Source organism: Pinus tabuliformis, chromosome 2_2 (assembly GCF_031772625.1).
Source record: "Pinus tabuliformis cultivar Carrire ecotype Pingquan chromosome 2_2, CPIR1, whole genome shotgun sequence".
In the NCBI taxonomy this organism is placed as follows: Eukaryota; Viridiplantae; Streptophyta; class Pinopsida; order Pinales; family Pinaceae; genus Pinus; species Pinus tabuliformis.
The window spans coordinates 462,196,694-462,209,576 of record NC_142300.1 but is presented as its reverse complement, the minus strand read 5'-3'; the positions used below and the strand labels follow the sequence as shown (position 1 = coordinate 462,209,576).

Sequence of the window (12,883 nt, the reverse complement as noted above, 5' to 3'; positions counted from 1 at the left end):
CGAGCAGAGAAGTGCGACAGACTCTAAGGGATGTAGAGGAGTGTGTCGGAGTTCTTAGAGCTGAGAAGAGGCAACACAGGCAACCAGATAGATACCAAGCATTGGTAGCTTAGGTTGGAGAACCCTATAGCTTTTGAGGAAGCTGTTTAACACCAAGTATTTGTGGGATGCCATGGTGGAAGAGTACAAGACCATAGTGACGAATGATGTCTGGGAAGTAGTACCTAGACCGGAAAATAGATCAGTTGTAGGTTCACGATGGATCTACAAGACCAAGTATGCTGCAGATGACATCATAGAGAAGTACAAGGCAAGGTTCATGGCAAAGGGGTATGCTTAGAAAGAAGGAATAGAACTATGAAGAGACCTTCGCCCCAGTTGCTCGTTACACCTCTATCAAATCTGTTGTATCCCTAGCAACTCAAATGGGACGGGAGATTCACCAAATGGATGTGAAGGCAACATTCTTGAATGGGGTGATAGAAGAAGAGGTGTATATAGAACAATGCGAAAGCTACGAAACTCATGAGAAGAAGTCTCATGTTTGCAAGTTAAAGAAAGCCTTGTACGGGCTCAAGTAGGCACCTAGTGCATGATATGGTTGACTTGATAGTTACTTGCAGCATTTGGGATTTGTCAAGAGTGACGTTGATCCCAATCTCTACTATTTATTGGGTATAGAATGAGCCACTTATTTTGGTACTACATGTAGATGACCTGTTTCTAAGTGGATCATCTAGGCTCATCCAGGACTGCAAGAAGAATCTTGAAGTCGAATTCGACATGAAGGACTTGGGATTGATGCATTATTTTCTAGGGTTGGAAGTTTGGCAGAAGATTGGGGAGATCTTCCTTGTTCAAGGAAGATATGCTACAAAGATTCTGAAGAGATTTAGAATACAATATTGTCGTCCCATGGCTACTCCCATGATCACCAACTGGAACAAAATCGATGCATGAAAGGATAAAGAAGTAGATCCCACCTTGTACAAACAACTTATTGGGTCACTTATGTATCTAGTCAACACTAGGCCAGAGATTTGTTTTGTGGTCAACACGCTTAGTTAGTTCATGGTGGAACCAAAAAGGGTGCATTAGGTAGCATCTAGACATATACTTAGGTATGTACGAGGAACAATTGGATATGGGTTGAAGAACTCTAAAGGAGAGGATATTAGCATGAATGGGTTCACCGATTCAGATTTGGCAGGTAATTTAGTAGACCGAAAAAGTACCTATGGGTGCAACTTTAGTGTTGGATCAAGGATGATATCCTGGTGCAGCAGGAAGCAGAAATCAGTATCACTGAGCTAAGCAGAAGCAGAATATATGGCAACTAGCATAGCCTATGTCACAGGGTTCAGTGAACCTAAAGGTTTAGGTTCAAAATTCCGCGAACCTGAAAAAAAGGATTGAAATTCGTTTAGGTTCGCTGAACCTGAAATTCGAACCTAAAGCTGAACCTGAACGAACTCGAACTTCAACGAACCTGAACGAACTTCATCGAACCTGAACGCGAATTTAAACGAATTTTTGAAGGTCCGATTTAGGGTTCGCCGGTTTTATTTGGCTATTTAGAAGAAAAACCAGGGGCCGCATACCGCTTTTCTGCAACGCTTTCCGCCAAATAATTCTTTATAAACGATGGCTCTCTAACGTTTTGGCACACACTGTCGGGACTAGGGAGTATTGAGTGAGCGTTTGTTTGTATTGAGTTGATTGCGCTGTGCAGTTTGCAGACGTGCAGGCATGCAGTGTGAGCCTGAGGGCCGAGGCTTGCCGCTTGAGCAGTGAGCGTTGACGTAGTGTCGTGAATCGTGATTCAGCACCCTCACGCAGTCACAGACCACTGACGCACCAGTGTGCACGCAGCAGTGCAGATCACATTAACTATATAGTCTTCGAGTTTTCATTAACCTGTAACCTTAGGGTCTGTCTTCCCTGGAATCGGAATCGAACTCGACACCTACAAGAGTACGGAGTTTTAACTACTTACATATTCAACTTCATGTCATGTCAGTAGCGGGAAATTTTTGGGCATTCTCCTTTGACTTTGGATACGAGACACATGGGTTTCGTTTGTTCGGGGACGAGGACAACGAAATATTGGATTTCGTTTGTTCGGGGACAAGGACAACGGAATATTTACTTTGAGGGCTCAAAATATTTTTATGATGTATGTGGTTAAAAAATTAGTTTAAACCATACAGCTTAGGATTGGATTATAAATTTTATCGCCCGATTTTAACTAGACAAATTCTAAAAACATTTATAAATTTTATCACCAAATTTTAAAAATTAGAAATTTATGGATAAACTCAAAAAAATATCACACTTAAAAACTATTCCCAGAAAAATTATATTATTTTTTTTAGCCAAAAGTAGTAATATCTACAAGCCCCGGCTAGCTGACCTAGTAGCAAAAACAATTTAATAAAAACTATTAAAACAAATAAAGTTAAGCTTTCCTGAGTAAAGCGAGAAAAGATAATTTAATAAATATAAAATAAAAGAAATAGAGTTAAGCTTTCCTGAGTAAAGCGAGCAAAAATAATTTAATCATATTTTTTTAAAAGTAATAGAGTTAAGCCTTCCTTAGAAAAGCGAGTAGCTTTAAGTAATTCCTGAGTAAATGGTGCAAATTGAAAGCTGACAAAGCAACAAAAATAATTCAAAGTTTACCATTAGATAATATAATAAAATAAAAGAAATAGAGTTAAGCATTCCTCAGTAAAGATATTAGCTTTAAGTAATTCCTGAGTAAATCGTGCAAAGCCAATTAATGTGACTGCTTTAAGTAATTCCTGAGTAAATCGTGCAAAGCCAATTAATATGACTTTTCAGGAACAAAGTTTGTATTTATATCTTAAAATCAATGAAAATATAAATATTCAAGTTCAATGAAATAATAAAAGTGAAAATGTCAAATATCGCATGCTGATTGGGTGGTCAGGCCTTGTGACACCAGGTTTGCCACATATTGTCAGTTATAACCTAGACCACTTAGCCTTGTGTTGATGACTTTGATGATATTTAAAATTTTGAAATTTGAAGATGTCCTACAATGAGTTCTTAATATAGTTGTATTGGAATGTGTATGTTTAAATTTTGATCATGTTTTGATTATGTGATTTTTTAAAAGATTACTAGTATTTGACATTCATTTAAATTTTGAAGAGTGAAAATTATGTCATTTCTTTTTGGAAACTACTATTGTGTATGTTTACATTTAACTAGATGTTAGAATGATTACATTATTCATGTATGTTTACTAATAAGAATTTGTATTCATGTGTTTATGGATTGATTTTGAATTTTCTATTATTTTGTCATATATATATATATATTGAAAAATATGTATAGTCGAACCTAATGCCGAACCTCATTTGAACTTGATCGGAAAATTCGAATTCGAATCGAACTTAATCGTTGTCGAATTTGAATTCGAACTCGAATCGTGTGACATAGAGCACAGCTACGTGCAAAGCCATATGGCTCAGCAAATTGTTTGTGAGCCTATTCAGGCAAAGGATGGAGGCGACCAAGGTTTACTGTGATAATCAGAGTTGCATCAAACTCTTTGAGAATTCAGTATTTCATGATCGGTTGAAACATATAGATATCTGTTGTCATTTTATCAAAGACTGTGTTCAACGTGGGGCAGTACAACTACAGTATTTTCCCACAGGAGAGCAGGTGGGCAATATACTCACAAAGGCTCTCGAAAAAGCTAAGTTTATTTAGTTTAGAGAGCAGTTGGGTATGATTGAAAATCCATTTCAGTAGCAGGAGCAAGATGTGTTGGGTGGTAGGACCAGCAGCAACATGGATGCAGAGGGGGTTGCAGTATAGATGTAGCATTGACAGTGGCAGTGTCAAAGGCAACAATGGCGCAATAGCTGATGGAAAACATGTTAGGCATCAGCAGTGCAGAGACGATGCTTCATAGTGAGAGCAGTATGTAGAGAGCAATGTATTGCTAGAGAACATTCCTCGCTAAGAGGGAGTGTTGATTTGGGGTAACATCGGATGTGCTCTGAGCCTCAAATTTTGCAGGGAGGCTTGGGCACAAGTATTCGAAAAACCCAGAAAGCGTTTTGGGAAATTCCACCCAGAAGTGATTTTATTAAAATAATTAATATTTTTAATGGGGTTCCAAAGTCTAAACTTAGGAAAATTAAAATATTAATGGGTATTAATCTAATCAAGGGTGAAACTTCTAGAAAAAGCCATGGATCAAGTCAAAACAATCTGAGCCTTTGATTACGTTTTAATCTAGGTCGTTGATTGCTCAATAGGAAGATATAAGAAGGGACTTTAGGGTCATTTGGAAAATGCATCGACAGATACTCATTTGCCCAAGAGAAATCGATTTTATCACTGGTCGAAGTTCGACAAGAACAAATCAATTTAGAGGGAGAGTTGCAGGTGGAGGAGAGACAGAGAGGGTTCAACATTATTCAGGGAGACAAGGATGAAGACACAAAGCAACAGAAGGAACAACGCTGGGAGAGGCAGCGCTGGCCTGAGTGACGCAGGCATTGCGCAGGCGAGTCCAGAGCCAGAGAAATTGACGTTGGGCAAGCCAAAGAGATGCAGAGGGTCAAGGAACCTCCCTCTCCGGTCAAACATTTGTTCAAGAACGTCTGTAAATATTTCTCAGTTCTATGCTGTTGGGTGAAATTTTGTACATGTTGATTTTTGCTGGAGAATAATAAAACCTTCATCTCCTGCACTAGTTTTCTCGCATTGGGTTTTTTTGGGGACAATTGTCCAAAAGTAATTGTGTCATTGTGTTTGTATATGTGTCGACATTTTACTTACATTTGATTTCTACAATGTTTTAATTGTGAAGGCTGCAGTAGAACATGTTTCGATATTTACCGCAAGAGTACAGTAGATAACTTATCGCTGAAGTAATAAGTAGAAGAAGTCATATTAATCACTACAGTAGGATTTCCATTTTAGAAATTTTCTCAAGCCGTAACCCGCCAAACAAACCTTGTTCATTTACCATTTTCAACCAGCATCGCCATCACTAGACTTTTTTTGGCCTTCTCCACAACAACCTTCCACCTGCTGCGAACATTCCTCTCTTGCAATTAACCGTCCAACACGTCCGTACATCAACAGATCACTCTGCCAGTTTGACTAGTAATTGCCTTCATACGCTGCAGACTTGTACTATTTGTGGATTTGAGATTTGAATTGATGGGAAATTGCTACAGGTACCTTCAATAAGCCACTGTCCCAAAGGATCATGGGCATTCCCAAGTCATGGTGACCATAAAGTTTATTTAATACACCAAAAATTATATTAGATTAAGTGAAAGAATTAAAGGCCTCATCCTAGGAAAATAGGTTATTAAAATTAAAAGTCAAATAAAAAAATAATAATAAAACTTATAAATTTTAACCAGGGGAATTATACTTTAATTAAAGTCTCAAGCACTTCAATTAAAGTTAGTAAGTTAAATATTAAAAAGGAGATATTAATGAAAATTGGGTATATATATATATATATATATATATATATATATTCAAAAACTTTGCAAATTACGTTGTCCAACATGTCGGAGATTATTTAGTACTAAAGAACATCAAAGTAATACACAGAAACAAATAAGAAGATTAGAGGAAGAACACACAGAGCTTGAATAAAAAAAATAATGTATCGGAAAAGAAATATAAAGATCTTGAAGATATGTTTTACAAGTCAAAAGAAAAGGACGAAGAAATTTTGCGTCTAAGGGACCATTGTCAAAAATTACTTGCGAAGGTCAAGAAGTCCAAAGATACAAGGAAAAAATTAGAAGAAGAAAATGAATGTCTCGAGAAGAAATTCAATGAGAATCTATTAGAAAAGGAAGAAGAAAATTTGCATTTAAAATAATCAAAGGTTATTAGAACAAATCAGAGATTTATAAAATGAGAAACTTAAACGTCAAAACATTGAAAATAAGATTGATAAATAAAAAATTGAAGAACTTTTACGTCTTAGAAATCATAATCAAAGTCTACTCACTCAAATTAAAAAACTTAAAAATGATAAGAAATCATTGAAGAGCAAATTCGAAGAACGTATCACAAAAGAAGCATCAAAGTCCTTAGAAATAGCAATGCAAGTTGAAGAAAGGGGAACTAACATAGATCCCATTAATCTCACTGTCCCGACAAAATCCAAATCCAGCTAAAGTGAAGACATATTCAGATGTTGCAATTCAAACAGCAAAAATATCAGTTGAAGATGTAGTAATTAAAGAAATGACTTTTGTAACTGAAGGGAATCATATACCTCCAGTAAACCAAGAAATTGAGACAAATAGTTCAAGGAAGATCAGATCATGAGAACTCCTTATCGACATCCGAATCACAAGAGCAGGGATCTCAATCAATCCGTGTATTTGTACCACTCGGAACATAAAAAACAAACTTATGTTTCGAAGAATACTGAAGTTTGCACAATCCAATCCCATGATAAGAATTCATCACACGTTTCCAGTAACTACAAGATTCCACAAAAGATTGGTTTAGCATGGTTAGATCCCTTCTTAGTTTGACAATTTTGTTTGTCACTCAAAGGATCCTATCATCAAGGATCCATTCAAGGCATTGGTCTTCAAAATAAATCTAATCAAATCACTTAATTTGCTAATTCAATCAAGTTGCTAGGCCATCTAGGTATGTCAGTTGGACTTGTCGGTTGCCAATAGGGTCTCCTTCTTCACATTCCATAGGGACTACCCCCCATAGCTCGTTGTAAGGAGACAACTAGAATGGATAGGGTGGGGATTAGAGTGACAACCTTGCCCTGAGTCGTTGTCGCATTTGAAGTGTACAATTTAGGTGACAACACTACCTACTACCTTGTAGTTATTTTGTATTTGCTATTTTTATTTTCCATTGACATTGGTAGTTAGGAGTCCTTAGAACTCAATACCTATGTAACACATTTTGATTTTGATGACCTAATGAGAAAACTGCAATTTCTTGTCTTTTTTGTAGTGGATCATTGATGAATCTGTTACGATTGTATTTGTATGCATAATGTTACAAATTTACAATGTAGAATCTAGATGTATGTTTGAATTTGTATCATCATGAGAATTTGTGTAATATGAATTCATTAAAATATCTATTTAGTATTAATTTTATATATATCTATATATATATATTTTTCTCTTTTCGTTTAATATAATAATATATAACATGTCCTATGTGTCCTGTTTCAGGGGTTCTATGTGCCTTGTGTTGGATACTCAAATTTGCATGTCTTGTGTGTCCTATGTCCCCGTGTCGGGTGACTTTGCTTGAAACCAATCACATGCAATAGAGAATAACACAAGAATACCTTGGAAACCCCTATGTGGGGAAAATAAAAAATTCTTGGGCTTCTTATTCAGCTTCAGGAGAAATATTTTCTTACAATAGTTACACAAGAATTTGCGCCAGAAAATAACTGGCAAAAGATCTCAGTCGTCTTTCTCTCACTCGACTTTTATATGATCCACATCAGAAAACTTTCGCTTACAATGAAACTCGACCTCTCCCCCAAAGAGAAAACATGGCCTCTTTGCTTATCTTGCTTGCCCTGTTCTTGCTCGAGCTCACTCGATCTAGCCGTTTCTTGATCTCGCTATCAAATATTGCACTCCACTGAATCCCAACTCGTGCCAAATTGAATGTGCATCTCCTTTGGGTCAAACCTCCTATTAAAAAGATCAAACCCTAATCTGAAGAGAAATTCCCAATCTCAAACAAAATCCCTAATCTCAATGGTTTAGATTAGATCTCGACTCACTGAGATCAATGGCTACAAGTTAATCTGTCATTAACTTATTTCCTTTTATAACAAGTTACCCAACAATTAAATTAAATTGCCGTCTAAAGTCTTGGCTTAGGAAATTCACCAAGGTGACTCACTTCATGTCAAGGCACCCGATTCATGCAGAATCACCTTCCAAGCTACAATCTCAACAAAGCAATTACATTCTAGTGTTCCAAATGCGATCCCTTATAATCACATCTGCCTTTCCATAGATAGTTAAAACATGACTTCCTGATCCTGTTCAAAAGGAATGTACCGTTTAAAATATGAGCCAAAAAGATGCCAATAGACTGGAAGTGCTTCTAGTATTGACTTGATGAGAATTAATCTGCTTCCCTTTGGAATCCAACCATTACACCAAAAGTTCATGATTACAGCTAATCTATGTAATTGGATGTCGGGTAATTTTTTTTGTTTGTTTAATTTTTTATTTTTATTTTTATAATTTGTGAAATTTCACTCATGCTTTGATATTTTTTCTATGCTCAATGGGAGTCATACTCTCTCTACCCCCTAACTCTGCTTCTAGCCACAGCATCCTTTGATGTCAACATGGTTTCGTGTCTGCACTACGTCTTGTGTTTCTATTGACTTGTTAGTGAGCTCTCTGTTTGGTTTTGGTATAGTGATAGGATTGGTTTCACTCTGACCGTGTATTCACATTGGCTGTATTTCTAGTTCCCATTGATATTAATAACATTCTTATTGTATGTTGGTGGTTATTCCTATGGAGCATCTTCCTGCCATCCCTTGAAAGTTGGGAGTCTCTTTATGCATCACTAAAATATGTGATCAACTCAGTCCAGAAACCTTGCCAAAACATAAGACAGGTTCTTTGCCACTGTTTGCATGGTGTGACAACCTTGCCAAATCTTTAGGTATGACAATGGGTAATGTCTATAGAATAATCATTGAACTCACTATTAGTGAAATCATCAATGGTAACACTGAATTGTCAGTCTCGCCTGTTTTAGACATAAGATAGTTTCTGTCAATTTAATACATTTTGCAGGCAATTGAATTACTTCAGGTGTAATGTGGGATATTCAGGTGTAATGTGGGATATGTATGATATGATTTATAGTCTAAAACTATGTTTGGCACTACTATCTGTTGTAGGTCCCATTTGAACATGCTGTGAAGCATGTGTTGGATGATCTGCGAGCTATTGCAAAAGGAGACTATGAAGTGGTTGCAACTGAGAAACGTAAGCTTGGGACAATTGTTTTTGCTGCAGTTTGTTTGGTCCCAGATGAAACTAAAGCATTGCTTGACAAGGTAGTATTTATTGTCTAAGGAGTTTTTTTTTTCTTCTATAATGTGGGTGAAAATGATTCAGAGTTGGAACAAACTTGCAGGCAAGATATGGCAAGGCCATTTCAGCAGTAATAATTTTGGTGAAATCCTTACTTGGTGGGAGAATTTTCATTATTAATATTTCTTTTTCATTTCTGCAGATATCTGATCTTGATTCGCATGCTAAGATGTTTCTTGAGGAAAATAATGTTAAAAGCTCTCTTAAAAGTGTCCATGTGACACTTGCTCACAAGAGGTCTCATGGGGTCACTGCAGTTGCTAGTTTTGGTGTTTTCCGTGGACAGCAAGTCCCTGTTGAATTCACTGCAATCCTGTTTTCAGATAAGCTTGCTGCGCTGGAAGCTCATTTGGGTTGCATTGGAAATGAAAAGATATCTTCAAAGAATGAGTGGCCTCATTTGACGGTGAGTAGGTACTTGTTTCTTTGGTAAAAGGATTTTGAAACATTTTCCTGCAAAGTGACAAAAAATAGGCATGCCAGATGAAATAGACTTAGCTTGAGATTTATTTAGGAATATTAGAAAATACAATCAGAAGCAGAGACTGTGCATCTAAAGTCTCATGTAAAAGGGTTAAAAAAATGCTTCTGTCAGTGCCTCCTGGCAGGTGGAGAAATCATTATAAGATTTTATGAAATTGGAATTTGTTAACAGACAATCATCTTGTAGGATAATTTAAATTTAGATATGTAATATTTTACAAGGAAAACATAGAAGGTATGACAATCGATTTACATGTGCAGTTGTGCAATGTTACAACAAAAGTATAAGCATTAGCAATTAATTTACTTTTAAGAAAAAATTTCCCTATAGCTTGATAATAATGTAATTAAGGAAAACATAAATATTTTAGTTCTCCATATCCATTTCACATCAAATCACTCTCATAAGCTCAGAAATGCAACTGTTATGAAAAACTCAGGTTTGTGTATTATAGAATTTGGGAGGGGATATTTAATTGCAAAAGTTACTAGATCTGCAGAAACATGGTTCCTTGATCCTCTGTAGGTGGAGTCAGTATCATAGGAGTACACTTGTTTGGTGTACAGATTCATTTTTTATTATTATTAATTGCTTCTTTTATGATTTGACCGATGACAGTGCTCCCAAATAACTGTGTGTGCACTGTTTATGTTGAGATTTGTTGTCCAATTGGGTTATATTTGTTTCTTTTTTAATTTGTAACACCTTATTCTTAGTTTCTATTCAGAGTGGTGCCAACTAATCTTTGGTCCTAGAAATATTCTCTACAATGTTCTTTATTGTTATGTTTTATCCAGTTGATCCCCACCTGCAACTTTTTGATGTTGTTATTTAGAGCATAGTTTTAAAATCCGGAACCGGGTTTTGAACCGGCCACCTATCTAACTGGGGTTCAAACCGGCACTGGATCAAATTGGATCAAACAGGATTCAATGAACTGGATTTGAAAAGATACAGGAAAAATTTAAGATTTCAAACCATGATTCCAAACCATTAGAGACAAAATATGCAAAGTTTGCGCATCTATATACCATGTAAGAATGATTATATCAAAATGGTACATAGTGCAATACATATCAACAACAAAATACATAATCAATGAGGCTCTAAGTGGCCTCTAGAGTCCATAAAAAAGCTACAAGTTATTGGGCCACTGGCCTACTACAAATTATTGATTAGCATGATCACTCATCAATCTAATTACTCATTAAAAAATATTTCTAAGATTTCAAACCATGATTCCAAAACATTAGAGACAAAATACTCAAAGTTTTCTCATACATATACCATGCAAGGGTGAATATATCAAAATGGCAGTGTGCAATACATATCAACAACAAAATACATAATCAATGAGGCTCTAAGTGGCCTCTATAGTCCAAAAGCAATGCTAAAAGTTATTGGGCCATTGGCCTATTGCAAATCATTGATTAATATGATCACTCATCAAACTCATCATTGATTCACCACTACTAGAAAAGAGATCATTTGCAAGAGCTACATAACATCATCTAGCTCAAAGTCTTTAGACTTGGATTCCTCAACCTTATAATGTGGTAGAAATTGGGAAAGCTTAACATGCCTAACCAATGATTTTGGTTTGGTGATGGGTTCATCTCCTCAACCTTATAATATCGTAGAAAAAACTTAGCATCCTAAACAATTATTTTGCATTGAGTGAAAGGTACATTTTTGTTAAGGCCATGGCAAAGGAGTTCAACGATAAATATCACCAACATCAGAGGAGTTCAACAATCAATACCACCAACATCAAAGTACGTAAAGGGTTTCATGCAGTTGATTAAATGCCAATCCCGTAACCTCATACATGATAGAATCAAATGGAAATGTTGCAATCTCCAAATCTTGAAATCCTGAAAACTATTATGTTGGATTTTGAGTGGGATCTAAAATTCTACTTTCTCCATATGAAATTTATTGAGGTTGAAACCACTCTCCAACATCCTGGAACAACTAATGGTAATGTTAAAAATATAAGTAAAAGTTGACTTCTAAGAATTTAACATTACCATTAATGGCAACATTGTTAGGGTTGAGTTAGGTTTTTTGTTTAGTTTTAGGGTTTAGGAGGGAAAGGGTTAGTTTTATAGCCAAGGGGGGCTGTTTTGGGAGGCAAACAACCCCTCATTTCCTTCAAAACACCCTAAAAATTGTTATTGGGGGTCTCAAACCCACCCGACACATGTTACCTTTGATCAAGCTATTTGTTGATTTGTTGATGGGCATTTTGACCTGAAAACTTACTTTATTCTGAGTCAAGGATCTTCTAGATGGATTCTACTCGTCGAGATGTTTCAGTTGATATATGGCACGCCAAGTAATTCTTCACGGTTTAAGAGATATTCGTGTTGAAGTTAGTAACCCCAGTTAGTGGGCTAAAACCCTATGGGATTGTGGCATGACACTCATAATCGGTTGTGGTCATTGAATAGCCAATAATTAATAAAAAAAAATTTGCTCCAAAAATCCCTCCAACGTTAGCTTGTTGAGGACCCTCTCAACTCAAGACATTGATATAAATAATGACTCTCATATCCTCCTCTAGTAGGGATTTTGTGGCTTCAAACAGGTCATCGTGGCATTTTCACTATAAATTATTTTTTGCGAAGTTTCAAAAGCTGAAATTAAACCCCATTTGAGCGAAAACCTTGATGAACCTCGTGACCGAATTTCAGATCTTTGTTCGCTATATTTTCGGAGATATGATCTGAGGAAGTTAGGGTTTTTGCAGGTTCTCGAATTCCATTTAAAATAGGTGACATTAGGAAAATCGTCATAACTTTCTCTCTGAGCATTGGATTCAAATTTCGTAAATAGTGACAGAAAGAGGACAAATTGTAGTTTGTTGGGTACTAAGTTGCACGAAATGGGGAAACGGGTATGAGTTTCCGAAATGGGCACGGGTACGAAATGTGAGCCCCCCATATTTTGGAAATGGGGAAATGCTATATATATATATATATATATATATATCTTAGGACATTTAAGAAATATGTGCAATCATAAAGCATATATGATACATTCTAATTTATTACATTATGATTAAATTGTCAATTGTCAATGCATAAACTATAAGCCTCTAAATTTACATCACATTTACTCATGAATGATCACATAATGAAAATAGCAATATCCAAAATCAACCACAAGAAATTTCTAATTTCTTGTCTCGTCCTTGATTGGGAGTCTCCTCCTACATAGTCGAATGACCTTAGTGCTCTTGATTAAATACAAG

General features: G+C 36.0%; 1 protein-coding gene across 1 annotated transcript in view; it reads left to right on the top strand.

Moving 5' to 3' along the window:
• The window catches only part of LOC149193294 (tRNA ligase 1-like), a 317,173-nt gene that overhangs the window by 235,651 nt on the left and 68,639 nt on the right, over nucleotides 1-12,883 (top strand). Inside the window, exons 24-25 of the mRNA XM_089407278.1 lie at nucleotides 8,948-9,106; nucleotides 9,286-9,549. Of these exons, the coding sequence (XP_089263404.1) occupies nucleotides 8,948-9,106; nucleotides 9,286-9,549 (423 nt within the window). The remainder of the gene's footprint in view (nucleotides 1-8,947; nucleotides 9,107-9,285; nucleotides 9,550-12,883) is intronic.